Source organism: Ovis canadensis, chromosome 2 (genome assembly GCF_042477335.2).
Source record: "Ovis canadensis isolate MfBH-ARS-UI-01 breed Bighorn chromosome 2, ARS-UI_OviCan_v2, whole genome shotgun sequence".
NCBI classification, from domain to species: domain Eukaryota; kingdom Metazoa; phylum Chordata; class Mammalia; order Artiodactyla; family Bovidae; genus Ovis; species Ovis canadensis.
In genome coordinates, this window is record NC_091246.1 from 84,562,953 (window position 1) to 84,588,506 (window position 25,554).

General features: G+C 36.9%; 1 protein-coding gene across 6 annotated transcripts in view; it reads left to right on the forward strand.

Annotated features, from left to right (window-relative positions):
• The window catches only part of CCDC171 (coiled-coil domain containing 171), a 345,827-nt gene that overhangs the window by 57,344 nt on the left and 262,929 nt on the right, over positions 1–25,554 (forward strand). For all 6 annotated transcript variants that reach the window (XR_011254379.1, XM_069576620.1, XM_069576618.1 and 3 more), the window contains 3 exons: positions 10,116–10,208; positions 17,339–17,499; positions 23,904–24,042. Coding sequence is in view for 5 of the 6 variants with exons in the window: in XM_069576620.1 (XP_069432721.1) it covers positions 10,116–10,208; positions 17,339–17,499; positions 23,904–24,042 (393 nt within the window). In the remaining variant the exon portion in view is untranslated. The remainder of the gene's footprint in view (positions 1–10,115; positions 10,209–17,338; positions 17,500–23,903; positions 24,043–25,554) is intronic.

Consider the following 25,554-nt stretch of genomic DNA (forward strand, 5'->3'; position numbering starts at 1 on the left):
TGGCTTCACCTTGGAGTGGAACTGCTGGGTGACAACGATAGCACTATTTTTAACTTTTTGGGAAGCTGTCAGACTGTTTTACACAGCGATAGTCCTGTTTTTTGTTTCCACCAGCGATGTGTGAGGGTTCCAGTATCTTCAGATGCTCACCAACACTTGCTATCATCATTTCCAGCTGTAGCCACTTTAGCGGATGTATAATGGTATCTTGTGGTTTTGCTTTGCATTTCTCTGATTACTAATTATGTTGAATATCATTTCGTGTGCTTATTGGTCATTTGTATATCATTGGGGAAATATCTATTCAGGTCCATTATACATTAAAAATTTGGGACTGGCACCAACTTCCAGCCGGTTGTGGACGCCCCCCTTCTCGCACTCGCAGGTAAGCCCCCCATTTTTCAGTCCAGACAGCAGAGCTCTTTCGTGCCCCAGGGCAGTGACAGGGAAACCAAAGAAAAAGAATGGCTAGCTGCGGCAGAGGTGCAGTGGGAGCATTGTCTGGGCTCCGAGGTGCCGTCTTCCCTGCAAAACAAACTTTTTCACCCCATCCTCATGGAGGAGCGCTGACTCCCGGTGCGCTGAAGCTGAGGGTCAGACCTATTATACATTTTAATGAGTTATTTGTGCTCTGTGATTGTAAGATGTTAATAATAAGGAAAATGGGGGTATGGGTTCCTTATTATTAATGCCAAATATGAACTTGGCAAAGATAAATTACTCATACTCTTATTACCACATGTGGCCTTATTTTATATAAGGCTAATGAAAAAAAATTGAAAGTGAGATTATATTTTCAGTAATATTTTTAGCTTGTTTTTTGTGCTGAAAATCTTTTTTGAGGCAGAAGACTCAGAAAGTATAATCATATTTTATATAATCATTTTTAATATCTGTTTGTAGATGGCCTATTAGAAAAGAATTAGAACAGGGTCAAAGTTCTAAATATACTTAGAATTAAAAAAATCATTTAGAAGTCACTTTAGGATGCTATAAAAGTCTGTGATCATCACTAAAAACATTTTAATTGCCTCTAGGTATGAAGAAGTGCTAGGTAACAGTGATTTTTGTGGGTAAGATTCTTGATAAGTCAATTTTGACTCATTTGAGGAAATGTCTAATGTCTAACCTTTAGGATTTGTTTTTGGATAACTCAGAATTGATTTTTTTCCTGCTAAAATGCTTACTTGCCCCAGTGTCTCATTTTTAAACTGATTAATGTTGTAAATATAAAACTGTTTTAGGCTTTTTTACACTGAGATTTTTCTTAGCTACTCTGTGGATTCTTTTGATAATCTCAGGTCTCTGCTTTTGGAGAATTTGAAGCTTTGAGGGTGTCCAAAGAGTCTGTTTTTATTCTATTTGTAAGAATTTTCTAAATGGACTTTGCCAAAGGTCCATATAGTCAAAGCTGTGGTTTTTCCAGTAGTCATTTATGGATGAGAGAGTCAGACCATAAAGAAGGCTGAGTGCTGAAGATCGACACTTTTGAACTGTAGGGCTGGAGAAGACTCTTGAGAGTCCCTTGGACAGCAAGGAGATCAAACCAGTCAGTCCTAAAGGAAGTCAACCCTGAATGTTCTTTGGAAGGACTGATGCTCAAGCTGAAGCTCCAAAACCTTTAGACAACTGATTCAAAGAGTCAGCTTATTGGAAAAGACCCTAATGCTGGGAAAAATTGAGGGCAGGAAGAGAAAGGGGTGACAGAGGGTGAGATGGTTGAATGGCATCATTGACTCAATGGACAAAAGTTTGAGCAAACTCTGGGAGATAGTGAAGGACAGGGAAGCCTGGCATGCTGCAGTCTGTGGGCTCACAGAGTCAGACATGACTGAGTGACTGAACAACAATAACAAAGCGAACAAGTGTAGTCCTTTCACTTATCTATAATTCTTCATGTTTAGAGACCTTACAGGTTTTTGCTTTACATTTAAGTGAATGTATTTTATATTGGCTGTTTGACAAGATGATGATATAATTACGGAGAAGTTAAATTTCTAGAGAGCAGTTTATGCTAGTTTTACATTCTATTACAACTGTGAGTGAGCACATGTGCATGGAGTCATTAAGAACTAGTAATTCTAGGAACAACACAGAGATCAAATTGCCAACATCCACTGGGTCATCGAAAAAAGGAGAGAGTTCCAGAAAAACATCTACTTTTGCTTTATTGACTACGCCAAAGCCTTTGACTGTGTGGATCACAACAAACTGTGGAAAATTCTTAAAGAGACCGGAATCAGACCACCTGACCTACCTCCTGAGAAATCTGTGTGCAGGTCAAGAAGCAACAGTTAGAACTGGACGTGGAACAACAGACTGGTTCCACATTGAGAAAGGAGTATATCAAGGCTGTATATTGTCACCCTGCTTATTTAACTTGTATGCAGAGTACATCATGTGAAATGCCAGGCTGGATGAAGCACAAGCCTCAATCAAGATTGCTGGGAGAAACATCAATAACCTCAGATATGCAGATGACACCACCCTTATGGCAGAAAGTGAAGAGGAACTAAAGAGCCTCTTGATGAAAGTGAAAGAGGAGAGTGAAAAACCTGGCTTAAAACTCAACATTCAGAAAACGAAGATCATGGCATCTGGTCCCATCACTTCATGGCAAATTGATGGGGAAACAGTGGAAACAGTGAGAGGCTTTATTTTTTTGGGCTCCAGAATCACTGCAGATGGTAACTGTAGCCATGAAATTAAAAGACACTTGCTCCTTGGAAGAAAAGCTATGACCAACCTAGACAGCACATTAAAAAGCAGAGATGTTACTTTACCAACAAAAGTCCATCTAGTCAAAGCTGTGGTTTTTCCAGTAGTCATGTACGGATGTGAGAGTTGGAGTATATGAAAGGTGAGTGCTGAGGAATTCATGCTTTGGAGCTGTGATGTTGGAGAAGACTCTTGAGAGTCCCTTGGACTGCAAGGAGATCCAACCAGTCCATCCTAAAGGAAGTCAGTCCTGAATATTCATTGGAAGGACTGATGCTGAAGCTGAAACTGCAATACTTTGGCCACCTGATGCGAAGAACCGACTCATTGGAGAAGACCCTGATGCTGGGAAAGATTGAAGGTGGGAGGAGAAGGGGACGACAGAGGATGAGGTGGTTGGATGGCATCACTGACTCAATGGACATGAGTTTGAGCAAGCTCTGCGAGTTGGCGATGGACAGGGAAGCCTGGCGCTGCAGTCCATGGAGTTGCAAAGAGTTGGACACGACTGAGCGACTGAACTGAACTGAACTGAATCAGTGTTATTTTTTAAAAAGGATTAATATAAAATCAAATAATAGTAAAGAGAAAATTGTTGGAATTTTAATTTAATAGAGCACATTATTTAATGTCAGTAATAGCAAACTAAATCAGCTAATAGACATTTACCCTAATAAATGATTAAAATTTTAATGAAACTTTAGCAGTTACATTTCATGAAAAGGTGATATTTTTATGTGCCTGGGCTAAAGAAGTTTATATATATGTGGTTTAATCTTCTTAACATGGATCAATGGTTTCTTAGATTAAAAAAAAACAAAACAAAACAAACTCCCAGTCCAATTTTCTGAATGTGGTGCTGGGTACCAGAAAACCAAGGGAAAAGTGAACTGGAAAAAGAAATATCCGTAGCTTTTATAAATCTCTTTACAACTAGGGGAGGTTTTTTTTTTTTTTATCATGGGAAATAAGCTTAACTCAATAAGAAAAGAGAAAAGAGAAGATGCAAACCTAGTTTTGAGAGAACTGAAGAATCTCATGAAGATTATAGAGGAGAGAGAGCAGTGTTTGCAAATAAATTCTGAATTGCTCCTGTCAGTCATATTCTATATTATGGTAGAATAAAGAAAGGTAGAGTGTAGCTTTTTCCTTTGTACATATACTATACTCAAGTGAAAAAGGAAAAGAAAGTGGATCGCACCTTTTGTATTGTCCATAAAAAAAACCTTATATGAATCATATTTTTAAAGGCATCATGTGTTTGTAGGCATGGTTTTTAAATACTTATTTGTGTTGATTACCAACTATAAATGATAAGTAATGAAATCACCTGGGTTATACTGTTGTGCTTATAAGTATTATACATTTTTGTATCTATGTTCATAACGGATTTTTAAAACTGGAAATTTTAAAGTAAAGATGATTTTAAAGATGCTAAATTAATTTATTACACTGCTGATCAGAATTTGTGGCTCGTAAATTCTGTTCCTTAGAGATTTTGACTTTTTAAGATATCTTTTTTGATAACATAAGATACTTTGAGATCTTCAGTTTAAGGACTCCAAGTATAGTAACTAGTCTTGCTTTTCCCCACACAGGTAGTATTATAGTTAATTGTTAACACACATATATTATTTATGACCACTAAAATATAATATATATACTTACCTTTAAAGTAACCATTATAGAATTAATCAACCCATTGGAATCATCTTGAAGATGGATTATTACTATATTGGTTACTTCTAGAAGTATTCATTAATGGAAAATATCAGGTGATGAAATCTGAAACAAAAGTTAAATAAAGAACCACTGTCTATTTACATAGCTATTGACATTCTGGAGTAAATTTTGTACAACTTTTTTTTTTTTTTTTGAATCAGTACTGTATAGCACACTACTGAAAAATCTTTGATTAGTGGTAGTTGTGTGATATTTCCTCCCTTATTTTTCTTGATGTCCATTTTAATAGACTGCATGTCATATATGAAGGTTTTTCTGCTTGACTGATCCCTTTAAGTTCATATATAATCCTCAAGACTGGGTATACTTGAGGAGGCAAGAATGTATAATAGTAGGAACTGTTTTTGCCCAGTCTCTCAGCAAATTCATTGTATGCATGTTTTCATAACTTTTGTGAAACTTTGGAGCAGGCCTGTGGAAGCCGTGGGAGCAGATATGATGTGGGGAACAAATATGGACTGGATGTGTTTGGTTAGTTCTGCTGCTGAACTGGAATTGGCTCATGTCCTGTGTTATCATAGAATGCCGTTTTCTGTGTATGTTACCTTATTCAAAGAATGAACGTTCACTTTTCTTAAGTGGAGCAGATTATCTAATTGGGCTTAGTGTGATTTCAGTTCAGTTCAGTCGCTCAGTCATGTCCGACTCTTAGTGACCCCATGAATTGCAGCACGCCAGGCCTCCCTGTCCATCACCAACTCCCGGAGATCAGTCAAACTCACGTCCATCGAGTCGGTGATGCCATCCAGCCATCTCATCCTCTGTCGTCCCCTTCTCCTCCTGGCCCCAATCCCTCCCAGCATCAGAGTCTTTTCCAATGAGTCAGCTCTTCTCTTGAGGTGGCCAAAGTATTGGAGTTTCAGCTTCAGCATCATTCCTTCCAGAGAACACCCAGGACTGATCTCCTTTAGGATGAACTGGTTGGATCTCCTTGCATCCAAGGGTCTCTCAAGATCCTTCTCCAACACCACAGTTCAAAAGCATCAGTTCTTCGGCACTCAGCTTTCTTCATAGTCCAACTCTCATATCTATACGTGACCACTGGAAAAACCATAGCCTTGACTAGATGGACCTTTGTTGGCAAAGTAATGTCTCTGCTTTTTAATATGCTGTCTAGGTTGGTCGTAACTTTCCTTCCGAGGAGTAAGTGTCTTTTAACATCATGGCTGCAATCACCATCTGCAGTGATTTTGGAGCCCCCAAAAATAAAGTCCGACACTGTTTCCAATGTTTCCCCGTGTATTTCCCATGAAGTGATGGGACCGGATGCCATGATCTTCGTTTTCTGAATGTTGAGCTTTAAGCCAACTTTTTTACTCTCCACTTTCACTTTCATCAAGAGGCTTTTTAGTTCCTTTTCACTTTCTGCCATAAGGGTGGTGTCATCTGCATATCTGAGGTTATTGATATTTCTCCCAGCAATCTTGATTTCAGCTTGTGCTTCTTCCAGCCCAGCGTTTCTCATGATGTACTCTGCATAGAAGTTCAATAAGCAGGGTGACAATATACAGCCTTGACATACTCCTTTTCCTCTTTGGAACCAGTCTGTTGTTCCATGTCCAGTTCTAACTGTTGCTTCCTGACCTGCATACAGGTTTCTTAAGAGGCAGGTTAGGTGGTCTGGTATTCCCATCTCTTTCAGAATTTTCCACAGTTTATTGTGATCCACACAGTCAAAGGCTTTGGCATAGTCAATAAAGCAGAAGTAGATGTTTTTCTGGAACTCTCTTCCTTTTTCCATGATCCAGTGGATGTTGGCAATTTGATCTCTGGTTCCTCTGCCTTTTCTAAAACCAGCTTGAACATCTGAAGTTCATGGTTCATGTACTGCTGAAGCCTGGCTTGGAGAATTTTGAGCATTACTTTACTAGCGTGTGAGATTAGTGCAGTTGTCAGTAGTTTGAGCATTCTTTGGCATTGCCTCGCTTTTGGATTAGAATGAAAACTGACCTTTTCCATTATTTGATTAATGAGATATAAATCATAAAATTAAAAAAATATTAGGTACAATGAATAATAGAATTTACTGGAGTAAAAATCCGTTGGTAGTATATTAAAGTCAGAAAGGATGTGACAAGCAGCTAATAAATAATAAAATATGTGATCATTTTTTGTCACATAAAGAACTCCGATGTTCATAGTATTAGGGGACAGACAGTATATAGTATAATCTTTGTATTACAAGCAAACTTCTGTATAGTTAAATTTGCTGATGGCGTATATGAATTTGTGTTGGATTTTGTAGTTTGATCTGAATTCTGTTATTCTTTCTGCTCTTGCTTTGCTGATTATATTAGGATGGGAGACTAATGGGAGTCAGATTATGATTGCTATGTTAGTTCTCTAGGTGATACTGGAGAAAAATATTTGTGAACAGCAAGTTGATGTTCCTCTAGCACCCTCTGCTGGATATAAGAATTAATTTACCAGACTAGAAGATTTAAAAAAAAATTTGTTCGAAGGGAATGGCTACCCACTCCAGTATTCTTGCCTGGAGAATTCAGTAGATAGAGGAGGCTGGCAGGCTACAGTCCATGGACTCACAAAGAGTGAGACGTGACTGAGCGACTAACATTTTAATTATGTCTGTCAACAAAATGCACTCTTTGAAGAAATTTGTTTAAAGATATGAAGATTTTTTTGCTGTCTTTACTGATTCTTTTAGTAATAATAAACAATTTATAAATTTTTCTTTTGCATGTTTCATTTAAAATAGGAAAGTATGAAATGTGATCTCTGGTTTATTATTTCAACCTGTTTGATTTTGGTTTAGGCAAAAAAAAATCCTATTGACTTTTTGAGTGTGTGTGTATGTGTTAGTCACTCAGTTGTGTCCGACTCTTTGTGACCCATGGACTGTAGCTCGCCAGGCTCTGCTCTCCCTGGGAATCTCCAGGCAAGAATACTGGAGTGGGTTGCCATTGCCTTCTCCAATTGACTTTTGGAGTAAAATCAGGTAAATTAATATGACAATAGTGCATGAAAAATGAAGACTTGTTGACCCTTACCATGGAAACACTGAATAGTCTGTATTTTAATAAAACATAACACTTGATAAAATTATGTAGATACCTTTTGAATATGAAATATAAAATATAAATATTTTAATATTATTAGACTGGTTTCTTCTCTTTGCCCTCTGTTAGCTTTTTGCCTGTTTTGATCTTTATTCTCAATGTCTGTGGATAATTTCCTCGACACTTGTTAGACTTCTTCTGGCTTGCAGAACGTAACACAACTATTTTGAATATTGAAAAAGTTGGCTTTAGTTCTTCAAGGACAGGAACTTCATCTTGTGGCATTACATTAAAAGAATTTTTTTTTTTTTTTTACTAGTGTTGGCCCAACCTAGGATAATACTGATTTTAATCTGTCTAGCCATAAGAATCTTTCTGCTCTGGTATATACCATGTTTTATACGAACAAGCAGTGGAGAGTCCTTATTCTAAGGATTCAAAGTCAGCATTGAGAGGAACTCTTTTACAGAAATCAAGAAGCTGGACATAGATGGCTGTCACTTCTTTGAAATGTCACTAGTTCTTGCACTTAAGGATTCTTTTATTTTTTTATTGAAATATAATTTATGTTTCATTGACTACACCTTTTTAAAGTATGCAACTCAGGGTTATGAAACCATCACTGCTGTCTGGCTCCAGAATATCCTAATCACTCCCGTATGAAACTTGATGCCCATTAGCAGTCAGTGCTCATTCCTCCCTTCCCATGTCTCCAGCTACTGGAAACAACTTTCTGTCTCCATGGATTTCCTGGTCTGCCTATTCTGGCCATTTCATATAAATGATGTTATTTAATATGTAGTCTTCTGTATCTGGCATCTTTCACGCAACATACGTTTTCAAGGTTAATCTCTGTTGTGGCATGTGTTGGTACATAGTTCCTTTTTAATGGCCAAATGATATTCCATTGTGTGGATATACCATGTTTTGTTTATCCACTCATCAGTTGATGGGCACTTGGGTTTTTTTTTTTTTTTTTCATCTTTTTGTGTTTGGATTCTGAACTGTAGCAGACATTATGGGAATATGCTTTGCTCAAAGAAAAGTATAGTCATTTATTCTCCACAGACTGCTTGATTAGTTTTTAAGATTATCCTATTTTTATGTATGTCCTTTCTGGTTGTGATATATTACCAGCTCTGTCTATGTGCAGAAAAAGAAAAGACAGGAGAAAAGAGGAAAAATCAAATTAATCAAGCCGAGCATTTAAAAAACCTTCAGAGAAGGCTAAATGATAGAGTAAGTACAATGAATACAGACCTTTCTAGCCCAAATTTTATCCAAGAAAGGAAATTAAATTAGTAGTGTCTTTCTCTGTTACTGATGAACTGTCTGTATTTGATAGAATCCTAGGTGTGGCTCTTCTTTACTAGTATTATCCTGAGACATGTGCAGCATGGTGGTCCCATAGCCTAGTCGCACAGCCCTAACTAGTAAATTAGACTTTGTCACAATGAAAGCTTCTATGTGAAAGACACTGACGTTAAGGAATAAAAAGAGAAGCTGTAGACAATATTTGGGAGTAAATATTTGCAAATCACATATCCAACAAATGACTTGTATTGGGATTATATAATAAATTCTCAAAATTCAATAATAAGAGAAAACACCCAGTTAAAAAAATGAGGAAAAGATTTAAGCAGAAACTTCAACAGAGAAGATGTACAGATGGTAAGTAAACATATAGAAAGATGCTCAGTGTCATTAGTTATTAGGAAAATGAAAATTGAAACTGAAATGAGATACCATTATGTTCCTATTTGAATGTCTAACCCTGGCCCCCGGATAACTCAAAAGATGACCATGCCACCATGGCCAAGTGTTGGTGAGATTGGAAACAGTTTGCAGAACAGGTTGGCAGTTTCATAAAACATTAATGTACACCTACCATCTGACCCAGTCATTCTGTCCCTCACTATGGACCCCAGAGAAACAAAAGATAAAGATTTATACACAAATGTTCACAGCAGGTCGGTTTGTATAGCCCAAACTGGAAACAATTCAAATGTCCGTCGGTTGTTGAACTGAGAAACCAGTTGTGATGTATCAACACAGTGGAGCACTTTACCAACACAAGGTGAACTGTTAATATGTGCAGCCACGTGGATGAAGGGAATAATTCTGTGAGGAGAAAGAAGCCAGACAGTAAAGAGTGTACACTCTATGATCCAATTTATATTGAATTCTGGAAAGCAGGAAATGATCGGTAGTGACTACAAGCAGATCACTGGGCACTTGAGGATGCGGGCAAGGTGGCACGGGCGTGGATAAGGAGATGACCAAGGGATGCAAGGAGTCTTTTCGGGGTGATGGAAGTATTTTCCTGTCTTGATTATGACAATGATTTTGTGGGTATATAAATAAATAAATATATATATATATATACACACACACACAAAACTTACCAAGTTCTATACTTTCATTCTGTCCAGTTTATTATATGTAAAGTATTACTTAGTGAAGAAAAAGAAGGCAAGCTCTGGGGCATTTTTCCTGAGCATGATTTTTACAGTATGACTTTTACACTCTTGCAAATAAAAAAATGAGGCTGTAGTAATCTAGTGTTAATTACAATGTAGTGGCCTCTATTCAGTTTAAATACCAATGTTTATGAGTTTAAACTTTTAATGTTTTCAGGCAACTACTCTGAGAGTGAGGAAATTAGAAGAAAATATTGAAGCAGAAAGAGCAGCACATTTGGAATCGAAATTTAATTCTGAAATTATTCAGGTACGATGTAAACAACATTTTTGTGTGGATCTTATTAAGCTAGGAAAAACAGCATTATGTTCAGAGAGCTAAGGTGTGCGTTTTGAACGGTAACATATTGATGAGACCCATGTTTTTCTATTTACTATAAAGATATAGTTGATGATAGTCTTTATTAGAGAGGAGCTGGCACTCTACACCCCACAGGCCGAATCTCACCCAGGATGTGTGCCTGTGAAGTTTTATCTTGTGTATGGTGGCTTTTGTGCTGCATTGGCACAGTGGAGTAGTTGCAACAGACACTCACAGTCTGCAAAGTCTAATATGTCTGCCATCTGGCCTGTTACAGGAAGATTTGCTCATAAGAATGTTCTTTTTATCAACAGCCATGGCATGATTTCTTCTTGAAACCATTTAAAAATATGCACTTTTATATTAAGAGCTGAAGGTATAAAGATGAATGGGCTCCTTTTGGGACTTAAACATTCCATTACCAGAGATCCTGTGTACCTCTATGCTGATATAAAGGTAGAAATATGAAATCCTGAAGTGCTGTGGGAGCATAATAAAGAGAAGGAGTAAATCTGAGAGGAGAATTGAATGAAGGCATCTTAAGGAAAGTGGCCTTTTCCCTAGGGCTTACAGAACGAGAAGGAACTTGGAAGATTAGTAAAGGCGTTTTAGCTGCAGGTTGTCAACCACTGCTGTGGATCACGTCTTACCTGCAGCCTTTGTTGTAAATAGTTTTATGTAAAGTTGCATTAAGTCGAAGTTCTGGGGACTTTTCCTGGATGTTTCTTTCCTTTTCAGTGAAGGGTGTGCAGGTTCAATCCTTGGTAGGGGACCTAAGATCCCAGGTGCCTCATGGCCAAAAAACTAAAACATCAAATAGAAACAATATTGTAACAAATTCAATAAAGACTTTAAAATTAGTTGCACAGAAAAATAAATCTTAAAAAAGTCCCAAGTTCCATCATTTAATTTGGATTTTAAAAAAAGACTTGGACTCTTCTCCTGTATTAAAATTTAATTAATAGGATTTGCAGAGTTTTATCTTAGTATTTAAACAGGTCTTAATGTGAGATGCAACTAATTTCATAAGAATTTTACAATTTTTTTTTTTACTTTTATCTTTAATGAAATGCCTTTTACTTGCAAAATTCTCAGGCCCATATATTTGAGTGCACCAGCATGGAAAGCAAATTTATGTACATTAAGCTTTTTTTTTTTAGAAAAAATGAGTGAATTCCTCAAAATAGTATTAATAAGCAATAAGGCTGAAGTTAATTCATGTAAGAAATTGAATTCAGATTTAAGTTTTTCATAATAGTTGTATCAGTTCAGTTCAGTCGCTCAGTCATGTCCGACTCTTTGTGACCCCATGAATTGCGGCACGCCAGGCCTCCCTGTCCATCACCAACTCCCGGAGTTCACTCAGACTCAATAGTTGTATAACCAGTTATATATAGTTATTAGCTATAATAATGAAAATTGTTAAATGTATATTTTCATTCATATAGCTAAAAATTAGTATTTGATACTCTCAGCTTAGTATAGCTTAGAAAAAACCAAAAATGTATATTTGAATCATATATCTATAAATATTCACATTCTATTGTTTTCCTCTTATTTGTTTGCATTGATCTCTGAGGAAGACTTTCTTATCTCTCCTTGCTGTTCTTTGGAACTCTGCATTCAAATGGGTATATCTTTCCTTTTCTCCTTTGCTTTTTGCTTCTGTTCTTTTTACAGCTATTTGTAAGGCCTCCCCAGACATCCATTTTGCCTTTTTGCATTTCTTTTCCATGGGGATGGTCTCGATCCCTGTCTCCTGTACAATGTCATGAACCTCTGTCCATAGTTCATCAGGCACTCTGTCTATCATATCTAGTCCCTTAAATCTATTTCTCACTTCCACTGTATAGTCATAAGGGATTTAATTTAGGTCATACCTGAATGGTCTAGTGGTATTTCCCACTTTCTTCAATTTAAGTCTGAATTTTTTTTTTTTTTAAGTCTGAATTTGGCAATAAGGAGTTCATGATCTGAACCACAGTCTGCTCCTGGTCTTGTTTTTGCTGACTGTATAGAGCTTCTCCATCTTTGGCTGCAAAGGATATAATTAATCTGATTTTGGTATTGACCATGAGGGTGATGTCCATGTGTAGAGTCTTCTCTTGTGTTGTTGGAAGAGGGTGTTTGCTATGACCAGTGCATTCTCTTGGCAAAACTCTATTATCCTTTGCCCTGCTTAATTCTGTACTCCAAGGCCAAATTTGTGTTACTCCAGGTGTTTTTTTACTTCCTACTTTTGCATTCCAGTCCCCTATAATGAAAAGGACATCTTTTTGGGGTGTTAATTCTAGAAGGTCTTGTAAGTCTTCACAGAACCATTCAACTTCAGCTTCTTCAGCGTTACTGGTTGAGGCATACACTTGGATTACCGTTTGCGTTGGAAACAAACAGAGATCATATTTTCGTTATTGAGATTGCATCCAAGTACTGCATTTCAGACTCTTTTGCTTACTATTATGGCTACTTCATTTCTTCTAAGGGATTCCTGTCCACAGTGGTAGATATAATGGTCATCTGAGTTAAATTCATTCAGAAAACTAAGATCATGGCATCCGGTCCCATCACTTCATGGGAAATAGATGGGGAAGCAGTGGCTGACTTTATTTTTCTGGGCTCCAAAATCACTGCGGATGGTGACTGCAACCATGAAATTAAAAGACGCTTACTCCTTGGAAGGAAAGTTATGACCAACCTAGACAGCATATGAAAAAGTAGAGACATTACTTTGCCAACAAAGGTCCATCTAATCAAGGCTATGGTTTTTCCAGTGGTCATGTATGGATGTGAAAGTTGGACTATGAAGAAAGCTGAGTGCCGAAGAATTGATTCTTTTGAATGTGGTGTTGGAGAAAACTCTTGAGAGTCCTTTGGACTGCAAGGAGATCCAACCAGTCCATCCTAAAGGAGATCAGTCCTGGGTGTTCATGGGAGGGTCTGATGTTGAAGGTGAAACTCCAATCCTTTGGACACCTGATGCGAAGAGCTGACTTATTTGAAAAGACCCTGATTCTGGGAAAGATTGAGGGCAGGAGGAGAAGGGGACAACAGAGGATGAGATGATTGGATGGCATCACTGACACAATGGACATGGGTTTGGGTAAACTCCGGGAGTTGGTGATGGATAGGGAGGCCTGGTGTGCTGTAGTTCATGGGGTCGCAAAGAATTGGACACGACTGAGCAGCTGAACTGAACTGAACTGAAATATTCACAAGTGTTTTCTGAGGTATACCCAGTAAAATTCAATTTCAGACTAGTTTAAAAGCAAATGAGACAACTAAGTTGTTGTAATTAATCACCATCTTATCATAAACTGTAGTTAAAAATATGCTTGAAGTATTCTGTTATTAAATTTGTTTAGATATTATATCATAAAAATGAGAAAGCAGATTTGAAAGAGCTGACTCAGAGTTGTCTGTCTACTTTTCTTTCAGTTGGATTGGTTTATCATTTGTGATTGAATGTACATATTTTCTGAAAGAACATACTGATGCAGGTAGACGAAATATTTTCTAGATATGTCATTTTACTTATAAACACTGGATTTAGACATCAGTCAGTTCAGTCGCTTAGTAGTGTCCAACTCTTTGTGACCCCATGGACTGCAGCACGCCAGGCTTCTCTGTCCATCACCAACTCCTGGAGCTTGCTCAAACTCATGTCCATCGAGTTGGTGATGCCATCCAACCATCTCATCTTCTGTCTTCCCCTTCTCCTTCTGCTTTCAATCTTTCTCAGCATCAGGTCTTTTCCAGTGAGTAAGTTTCTTCACATCAGGTGGCCAAAGTATTGGAGTTTCAGTTTCAGCATCAGTCCTTCCAATGAATATTCAGGATTGATTTCCTTTAGAATTGACTGGTTGGATGTCCTTGCAGTGCAAGGAACTGTCAAGAGTCTTCTCCAACACCACAGTTCAAAACGTCAATTCTTCGGTGCTCAGATTTCTTTGTGGTCCAACTCTCACATCCATACATGACTACTGGGAAAACCATAGCTTTGACTAGATAGACCTTTGTTGGCAAAGTAACGTCTCTGCTTTTTAATATGTTGTCTGGGTTGGTCAGAGCTTTTGTTTCAAGGAGGAAGCATCTTTTAATTTCATGGCTACAGTCACCATCTGCAGTGATTTTTGGAGCCCAAGAAAATAAAATCTGTCACTGTTTCCATTGTTTTCCCGTCTGTTTGCCATGAAGTGATGAGACTGGATGCCATGATCTTAGTTTTCTGAATGTTGAGTTTTAAGCCAACTTTTTCACTGTCCTCTTTCACTTTCGTCAAGAGGCTCTTTAGTTCTTCGCTTTCTGCCATAAGGGTGGTATCATCTGCATATCTTAGGTTATTGATGTTTCTCCCAGCAATCTTTTTTTTTTTAAATAACATTTGTTTTTATTTATTTCTTTGACTGTGTTGGGTCTTAGTTGCAGCATGTGGGATCTACTTCCCTGACCAGGGATCAAACCCCTACCCCCCTGCATTGGGAGCATGGAGCCTTAGCCACTGGACCACCAGGGAAATCCCCTCTCCCAGCAATCTTGATTGCAGCTTGTGCTTCATCCAGCCCTGCATTTCGCATATGTACTCTGCAAAGAAGTTAAATAAGTAGGGTTACAATATACAGCTTTGATGTACCCCTTTCCCAATTTTGAACCAGTCTGTTGTTTCATGTCTAGTTCTAACTATTGTTTCTTGACCTGCATACAGATTTCTCAGGAGACAGGTCAGGTGGTCTGGTATTCCCATCTCTTTAAGAATTTTCCACAGTTTATTGTGATCCACACAGTCAAAGGCTTTAGTGTATAATGAAGCAGAAGTAGATGTTTTTCTGGAATTCTTTTTCCTTTTCTGTGATCCAAAGGATGTTGGTTTTTTGATCTCTGGTTCCTCTGCCTTTTCTAAATCCAGCTTGAACATCTGAAAGTTCTTGGTTCATGTACTTTTGAAGCCTAGCTTGGAGAATTTTGAGCAATCTTTGCTAGTTTGTGAGATGAGTGCAATTGTAAGGTAGTTTGAGCATTCTTTGGCATTGCCTTTCTTTGGGATTGGAATGAAAACTGACCTTTTCCAGTCCTGTGCCACTGCTGAGTTTTCCAAATTTGCTGGCATATTGAGTGCAACACTTTCACAGCATCATCTTTTAGGATTTGAAATAGCTCAGCTAGAATTTTATCACCTCCACTAGTTTTGTTCATAGTGATGCTTCCTAATTGAGGCCCACTTAGCACTCCAGCATATCTGATTTTAGGTGAGTGATCTCATCATCGTGGTTATCTGCATCATTAAGATCTTTCTGTGTCTATTCTTCTGTAGACTTAGACATAACAACAAAGAAAAATAAAATTTGAAAGATCAAATTTTAAAATACACAAAGCCGTATCTAGTCTGCTACCTTAGTTTAATGTAAGAGAACAAATGTTTCAATTAAAGTATTTTTGGATAGTTAGAAATAGTAATTCTGGTGATTCTTATTTGTGTGGCTTTATTTATGCAGCGTTTCCCAGGCTTCCTTTCTTGGTGAGTTCATTTTTCCTAACTCAGGTTGTCTTTTGCTATCCCTGGTAGGCTTGTGTCCTGCAGAGTTCCCTTTGGGCCTGTTGCTGTGACAGGAAGCACTTGCCACATTGTGCTACTCTGTCCTCTCCCATCAAGAGCTAAGACTGTGTACTTTCATGATAATTGTATCATGTATAATTGTAGACATGATAATTGTATCATATATCATGAGCATTGGCTCATTGACTGGCACATATTAAGTACCTAATAAATATTTATCTAAACCCTTAGTAAATAATTATTATATATTTATATTTAATGTTAAATACATATTAATATTAAATAGATATGGTCCCATTAGATCTTTGTAGCCACCCTGTAGAGTCTGTATATTCTTTTTGTTATTATTTACTGTTTACAGATGAGGATCCTCAGGCGTTTTGAGTTTAACACGCCAAAGGGCACTTAAGTTTATTTGTAGAGCTGTGACTCAAACCTGAGTCTTATGGTTCTAAAGCACATTTTCTGTCTAGTTAAAGCACTTTTTCCCTACCTCTCTCCTGTTTTGAGCTTTAGCAAACTATATTTTTTATTCTGAACTTAATTTTCTGAAAAGACAAAATATCCATGTAGTTCAAAAATCAAAACAAAATTAAGTGATCAAAAATTTATTCAATTCTTGTCCCCCCTGTTGTTTACCTCGCTTGCCTGTTATCTTTCCTTGTTTTTTTTCCCTCCAAAATACAGCATACTGCGTATAATGGTCTGGACTTTGCTCTTCCCAGTATATATTAACACTACATAGAGAACCACCTGGAGAACTTTTCAGAAGTTGTTTTGTTGCCTTTTTACAGCTATAAGTTATTCTTCTGTGGGTGTGCACTTTATCCATTATACTCTTGCCAGGAAATCTAGATTATTGTGTAAAATTTCAAGTACATGCAAAAGTAGAGAGAAGAGTAAAATGAACTCCCTGTGTACTGATCACTCAGCTTCAGGACTTGCCTCACAGGCCAGTTGTGTTTTGGCTATTAACGCTCTTCTACTCTTCCACTCCAAGATTATTTTGAAGAAAATCCCAGATATCATATTATTACACGTATAAATATTTCAGTCAAATAGTGTTGTTTGATAATAAAATTTTACTTTTCTACACTAAGAAATCCCCAAGAGTAAAAAGATCTATTAGCTTTGTTAGGCTTATAAAGATATCCATATAATAATATTTCTCAAAAGAGGGGAAGGATACTTCCCTCCAGTTTTCTCTAATTTATTATGTTTATAAAGGAACGTCCAAATGAGCTACTAGATCAAAATTAGATGCTTTGATAGGACGGTTATATTGTATCTGCCTGTCTTTTTTCATAGCACAGTTAAGTCTATATTCTTCCGCTCTTCTTTTCTACTACACATGTTGAGAAAGGGAATAAACTGCCTCTTGTTTACTTTCCTTGTTTTAAACGAAAACCAGAAAGAAAAACTTGTTTGGATGAATGATACTTAGCTGTTTGATAAAGTATTCTATTCAATTTGAGATTGGTACAAGTGTTTCCTCGCTTGCTTCAATTACTTTTCTGTTATCTGATAGTTACGGATTCGAGACCTTGAAGGAGCTTTGCAGGTAGAGAAGGCCAGCCAAGCAGAAGCTGTTGCCGATTTGGAAATGATCAAGAATGAATTCAAAGAAGTTGAAAGTGCATATGAGCGAGAAAAGCATAATGCACAGGAGAGCTTTGCAAAACTAAACGTGTAAGTGTTATACTGGAAAACTCTCTAAATTAATATTAAGAGTTTATGAAATCTACGTGAGTATGAATGCATAGTAGTGGGTAAATATAGAAGTGCTCTGTTGGGTTTTGAAGCATTATGGCAATTCCAAGTAGTCTCAGAAATGCAGAAATACTTTCTTACACTAGAAAGTAAATATGTTACTGTATTTTTATATTGTGTTTGCTGATGTAATACAGTATCTTTAAGGCCTTGACTTCTAGGTCTTCTACGTGAGCTATGTGGTAAATGGGTAATGTTTGAGATTTTCTCAAGCTGTAAAAATAATAGTAGGAGTAATACCCTACTGGGGCTAGCGTGTATGTGGCTCACTTCATACCTAGCATTGCATGGCTTTGTCTAATTTGTTTAGTGTCCTATGAGGTAGCTACAGTTTTTTAGCCCTGTTTTACAGATGTGAAAATTGAGCCTAAAGAGGGTAAGGACACACAGCTATTAGTGGGAGGGTCAGGATCTTTCTCACTCCTATTGATTTTAATCTTTTTCAGTTCAGAACTCTTTTATCTGAAAAGTCCTGTGAAATACTTTAAGAAGTTTATAGTGCCTCAACATGTTTCCAAAAATAATAGTACATGTTTTAAGCCATTTCTTCTCAGAGAGAGAAATGTGTACCACCATTGGTATATAACATGATAATAGGTCAATACATTAGTTATGTATTTATTTTAATGATCATTTCTACTTATGGCAGATAATGGTTTTCCATTTACAGATGTAATATAAAGTTTCCTTTTAAAATACTTCATTTAACTTATAATGTGAGTTAATTTTTAAAAAAGCATTGTTTAGAGTTGTATGGCAGAAATGATAAAGATGGCACTTGAAAGGCTGAAGTTTGAAAAATTTAAAACTGTGTAATTACTTTCATTAGTAATGCTTATAATACATTGAATGAGTAATTTTTACTGAGTTTTCTTGCTTCCTCTAGAATGATTTAAACGATATTCTGTGAATGTTATTCTAAGGACTTGTACCCTTTTATTTCCTTTGAACCATATAATCTGCACATTTAAATATGTTTGAAGGGCCTTTATGTAGTATATAGCACAGGCCTCTTTACTGTTGCTTTGAGGTAATGATTATGACCTACTAGTGAACCGTAAGAAGTTAGACTGTACTCCCAACAATCAAAGCTTTCCCACAATAAAATAATGGGCTTCTTTGGGGGAACTAGTAAGCTCTCTGCCTTGGAAAGTTCGAAACAGTGGGTAGATGATTCTTTATCACATATACTGAAGATTTGAGTCCTGCAAATTAGATGAGAAGAATTTTAAGATACCCGCTTACTTTTAAGCTCTAAGATTTTAATCTGTGTACTTTTAAAATTGGACCCCAGAGCAAATTTTTTCCTTGAGTTTGTTTGGCTATTGCTTGTGTTTTTTTGGTGCTTGAAAAATTTTACTCAAGTTTTGTGTTCCAATAAGCAGAAACTAACAGTTCTAAATACTAGTTATGTATTCCAACTAAGCTAACTAAACTAACAATCCTCAATGCTTTAACATAATGTCCTTTGTCTGTTCTTCATCCCTATATAACTGTGCTGTAATATAAGTTAATAATAATGAATAAAGAGAAAACAGTAAGTAGTAATTGAAGCCCACTGCTTATCAGTAGTTCCTTCAACTTCTCTTCCTCCATCCTGTCTTCTGTTTCATTGTGTATGATATGACAGCCACCTCCTTTCCATTTATCTGTGGTTTGAGAAGGAATAAGATGACATGAGGGATGATTAGGTAAGTTATTTGATTTTCTACTTGTTCAGTTCAGTTCAGTCGCTCAGTTGTGTCTGACTCTTTGCGACCCCATGGCTTGCAACACAGCAGGCTTCCCTGTCCATCACCAGCTCCCAGAGTTCACTCACACTCATGTCCATCGAGTGGTGATGCCATCCATCCAACTATCTCATTCTCTGTCATCCCCTTCTCCTTCTGCCTTCAATCTTTCTCAGCATCAGGGTCTTTTCCAATGCGTCAGTTCTTCGCATCAAGTGACCAGAGTATTGGAGTTTCAGCTTCAGCATCAGTCCTTCCAATGAATATTCAGGATTGATTTCCTTTAGGATGGACTGGTTGGATGTCCTCACAGTACAAGGGACTCTCAAGAGTCTTCTCCAACCCCACAGTTCAAAATGTCAATTCTTCGGCACTCAGCTTGCTTTATGGTCCAACTCTCACATCCATACATGACTACTTGTATTCTTGATTCTTTTTGAGGAATCTTCTTTAAAATCTTTTAGAGCCGTGAATTCTCAAGAATTAATTTTTCAAAGTATTTCTAAGTTTTGGATAATGTATTTCAAAGTGAGAATTGATATTTTAGGTCTTTAGGGTAAATAGTACCTTTACAATAATATCTTTACAGACAACACCTTTAATGCACAGTTTTGAGAGCAGTGAGTGCTGGGGTAGCAGATTGTTTTACCTGTTGGGTAGAACTGACTTCGCAGTTGGTGAGAAGAGGTTTTGGAGGAAATGCTGTCTGACCCTTGCAGGTGGCTACGGTTTTTATACTTCTGTTTCCTCCCAGGTAGGTCTAGGTGGGAATCTTATTAAAAGGCAGGAGGAAAAGACTGTGTGTTATTCAGAGTTTTAATTTTGGTCAACAGTTTCATAACAGTGAATATTCCTATGTGAAACTATTCTGGATGGAATATATATTTATATATATATAGGTAGAATATACAGATGTATCCCTGGAGGAGGGCATGGCAGCCCACTCTAGCATTCTTGCCTGGAGAATCTCAGGGACAGAGAAGCCTGGCAGGCTGTACATTCCATGGGATTGCAAAGAGTCAGACATAGTTGAAGCGACTGAGCCAGCACACACACATACATGTGTATTAGATGGAATCTGTGTATATATTTTAGCATACTATTGTATATTGAATATTACATGTAATAATATAACAAATAAAATTATTATGTATGAAAGATACCTTTCAAAGAACTCAGCTAGGAATTTTGACAATAATAGGCTACATTAGCAAACATATAATGTATAATTTTAGATAGAGTATATATACTCTATATTTCCCTAATAAATTTTCTTAGTTGTAAATTTTTTTCCATTGAAAAGTTGCAGTGTAAAATGAAAATCTTTCAATAATCTTTTTATTTTAACTCTTTCAAATATCAGATTTTCATTAACTGTGGTAACTGATTGTTGGGCAATGGCAGGGAAAAGATCCTCATAATTCTTAAATCTAGTTTTAAGTTTAAATTCAGTTTAAAATAACACTAGTCAAAGATAAGATACTGATCAGACTTAATCTAAATTTATTTAATTTATTCCATTCAGTATTTAGGGACTTCATTTTTCTAAATATATCAACCAAAAGTATAAAAAGAGCTAAAGTATTATAACCCATGGTGCTAATATTATTGTTCATATTTTTGCTGAAAAATATCCTGAAGATGGCTATTTGTTAAAACAGCTGCACAGCTGTCACATTCTTATCTGAGCTCTGAAGGAAAAGAATGGGAATCCAGTAGCAAAGAAGGTTTTTTTTTTTTTTTTAAAGAAGGCATCTTAACTACAAGTTTCCTTTTCCCTTTCTTTTCTTGACAAAATCCTCCATCTGTCAAGTCCTGACTCTTCTCTATTGGATTCAAAGAGACTGGGGCTTCCTTGAATTTTCATCATACTCCCCCTGCCAATGAACACTTGTACATAATCTAAAAAGTGAAATAGTACTGTTAAGCTCATGAAAAGCCATGTCTTGTTACCACATTGCTCTCTGTGACCGGTTTCTTCTCCTTTGAAGCAACTACTTTCAGTTCTTACAAGCTGTTTCTGGCGTTTAACTTTGTGTTGCTGAATAACATGCATATTGTGCCATTTTTTTCAGCTTCTACCTCTCGATGTTATCTGTTGGCCCCTACTTATTTATCTCTGTTGTCCACCTCTACCACCTAGCACATGCTTATTTCTTCCGTCCTCCCATCCTTTCAGTAGGGTCGTATTTTGGGATTTTTTTTCTACAATTTTCTGACCCCTCATATTTACTTTTCCTTTACACAACGTTTTCTTATATTTTTTGCTGTTTATTATCTGTCTTCTTATGTAGAGAGGAGCTTTGTTTTGCTCACTGCTTTCCCTGAACTCCAAACTAGTGCTTGGCACACGAGCTGCAAAGTAAAGAGTTGCTGAATGATCAAATGCATGAATAGTTAATATCTCGTTTTATGTTGGATTAGTTTGTATGCACCAATCAATAAATTATTCTTAAACTCTCTAACAGAGCTGAAAAATCTCATTATTTTTATGCACCTCAGAAATTCTATCATTGTAAGTTTCTTCTAAGATGTATCACTGTTGGAGTCTTCTCTCCACTCCCTTCTTTCTGGACAGATTGTTTTACAGGCTCTGTGTCACAGTCATCCTTAGGACTCCTCTTCACCATCATCTGTAGCATTCTCTTTACTTCTCTTTGATATTGGATCTCTTCTTTACTAATCTCATGCCCATCTTCCTTGTCTGATTTACTCCCTTGTAAAGTTGTTTCTTGAGGAATTACACATCAGGGGAAAACTTTTAAAACTTGCATTCTGAAAATGTCTGTATTTGATCTTTACCCTTTGTCATAGTTTAGTTGGCTGTTTATTCAGTTCTTCTATCAAGAAGTCTGAAGTTATTTGATTACCTGTTCTTTGTTTGTGGCCCTTGCTTTTCTCTGGAAACTTGCACAGAGTGGCCACCAAGTCTGGAAACATAGGTGCCTGTCTTGAAATGGTTTAGTGATGTTACATTATAACACATGAAAAAATGATACTAATAATGTGTATTTCTGTACTCTATGGACACAGTGTGGAATCTTCTCTTCGTTCATGGTGTTCTGAAACTTAACAATGATGGGCCTGGCATGGATTGTTTTCCATTCGTGCTGGGCACTCACTGAGCCCTTTCAGTTTTAGAGTTTTAAATAATTCATTTTGGGGAAATTCTCTTGCATTATTACTTTGCTGATTTTTTCCTTTCCATTTTCCTTACCTTTTGTTTCTGGAACTAATGTTATTTATATGTTGGGATTCCTGGATCGATATTCTTTTCTCTACTTTGATCCATTTTTGTTGTTTAGTTCTGCTTTCTGGGAAGTTGATATAAATGTCTCCTCTAATCCGTGTATAAGTGTTTAAATTCTACCCTCCCTACCATGGAATATTCTGTTTTATTTTTTTTTAAGAAGAAAGCTTTATTTCTCGAGTTGCAGTGGGTGGGGGCCACTCTTTAGCTGTGGTGCCTGGGCTTCTCATTGCAGTGGCTTCTCTTGTGGCAGGGCGCAGGGCCTAGGGCATGGGGCTCCAGCAGCTGCGGTTCCTGGGCTCTAGAGCACAGGCTCAGGAGTTGTGGCACATGGGCTTTGTTGCTCCTCGGCATGTGGAATCTCCCTGGACCAGGGATTGAACCTGAGTCTCCTGCATTGGCAGGTGGATTATATACCACTGAGTCACCAGGGAATCACCAGTCTTGGAATATTCTTGATTCAAGGAAGAAAATAGCAAAGGGTTGGCACTAGACTTGTCTCTGTTCCACCCTAGAGCAAGAAATGTTGACCGATCAGAGTAAGATCATGTGCCATTCAAAAATGAGCTCTTCATTTGATTATAGCCTGAGCACAGTGTGGATTTGGTTATGCTGAGTCACCTTGCCTCCCATATTACAGCTTAAAAGTTATAGGAAACTGATCTGCTGCATTTATCAGGAAGATGCCAGAGTAAAAATAGTGGCAACTCTTCAATTTGAACCACAGCAAATTTTGAACTAAAATACTTCCGAACTGCTTGTCATTTTACATCCAAAAAGAATGTAAATGCAATTAATGTTAGCTTGAGCAAAATGTAAATAGGCAGGCAAATCCTTTGAAAAGAAATTTATGTTTTCACAGTGAGCATGAATGATTTTTAAAAATTATCCTTGCTTTTGGATTTTTCATGTCACTATGCCAGTTCTACATGCATGGACACTCAGAAATAAAACATTTGTGTCATTTCTCAAGTTATACTTTAATTTGAAAGTGGTTTGATAGGAGTGCTTTCTATTTTGAGGCAGTCTCTGAGCTGATTCAACTGTTGTGGGTGGGGTTTGTTAATCATAAATAATGGTGAATCAACACTAACCAAATCCATTTTGCTTATAGCCTTGGGTATAGTACAAATGTCTGTTATCAAAATAGGGGTATTATTACGTTAGAGTCCTTCATTTAAGGATGTACAATTCTTTTTATTTGCAAAAATGAGAAGTGGTCTTTAAAACTTTTGGTCATGAAACCATGATATATAGTACATCTGCCCTTTGTGTTAAAGTTGTATAGTAAGACCTGATAAAAGCATATTTGAAAAACCTGCTCTGACACTTTAACCTTTCAGATTAGAAAGAGAGTATTTCTCCAAAAACAAGAAACTAAATGAAGAAATTGAGGAACAGAAGAAAGTAATTCTAGACCTTTCAAAGAGACTCCAGTATAATGAGAAAAGTTGCAGTGAGTTACAGGAAGAGCTTGTAATGGTAAGATAAAAAGGAAAACCCTATGGCAATTACTTTATTGGGTCAAATTTGATGTTTAATAGGGTTTTTTTCTAGCTACATGCCATGAGATAATTGTATGAAAGTAGTTTTAGTGACATTGATTAAAAAATTTTAAAACTGGACATGCTGTTTACCACAAAGCTATTCATAATAAAACCTCTCTTCTTTGAAATAATTGGGAAAATGAAATGAATTAATAGAATGTCTGAATTATAGAATATTTTAAAACTTATTCAGGGGTTTTTCTTTATTTTTTAAAGTATGTAAAACAGTATTCCCTACATGGAAGTGGAGTTAGGGTTTAAAATCAGTGGATCTAATGATTTCAAAGACTCCCTTTTGTAATCATTTTGAACCTGATCACTCTGTCTCCATTCCCCAATAATCGAGCCTTCACACTGTCACCAAATTTATCTTTTTCAAGTATTGATCTGTTCTTGTCACCTTCCATTTATTAAAAAGCCATCAATATCTCCCTGCTGCTTTCAGAGAAGCCCCAGCTTCTTGCTGTGTAACCTAAGGCACTTTTCTTTGTGGCTCTATGTTAACTTTTCCAGCTGCTTCTGTTGCTGTTGTCCTTTCTCTATCTTGCTTCAGCCACATTAAAGTACTCTTGGCTTCCTAAACACATGATGTATCTTCATGTCATTTTACTTTTGGTCAGGCTGTTCACATTTTTTGACCCACAGGTCTGAAATGCTCATTCTCTTTTCTTTTAATATTCATAAATGTCCTGTGATGGTGACGCAAGACACCTCTGATGTCTTGCCGTCTGTGAAGCTTTCTGTGGTTCCATCTCTTCTTTTTTTCATCCACCTAAAGTCAGAGTTCTGCCCCTCCCAAGTTTATATTTCTTTAATTCTTAGTTTAGTATCTCTATCATAACACCAAAATCTGCTGTGTATTACCTCTGCCTAGAAATTGAGAGTGCATTGAGGTTAACTTTGTTTTACATGCCAAGTTTCCACAGTAGTACTTGCCTCAATAAACATTTGTTGGATGGATTTGTTTATTTGGTTGAAGCAGCATACTCCTACTCTGCTGTTTGTTGGGAACCTCAGGAGGGAGGCCATAACGTTTATAGTAGTTCCCTGTTTCCTCTTTGTCTTGTTCCCCACATATTATACCTTTCCCAGAGACTTGGTTACTTCACTTTCAGTTATATTCCACAGCTCTTAGTGATGTTAGTTTCTGAGGAAAATGAATTTTTTTTTCCTTGTTCAACAAGATAGAAACTCAGGGTTATACTAAGAAGTGGTGGCCAAATCAGTGCTGCCTAGTTAGAAAGGTAATGATGAATGATGAGATAGAAAAGTAATGATGGGATAACATTTAAACTCTTTATAATTTTCAAATGATCCAATATTGTATACAGGCAGGTGATCCTCTATCTGTCTTGCTTCAGTCATATTAGAAGACTCTCGGCTTCCTATTTCTCATATCTTCTTGCTGTTTATTTTCATATCTCCTTGCTTCCATTCTGGTTGTTCA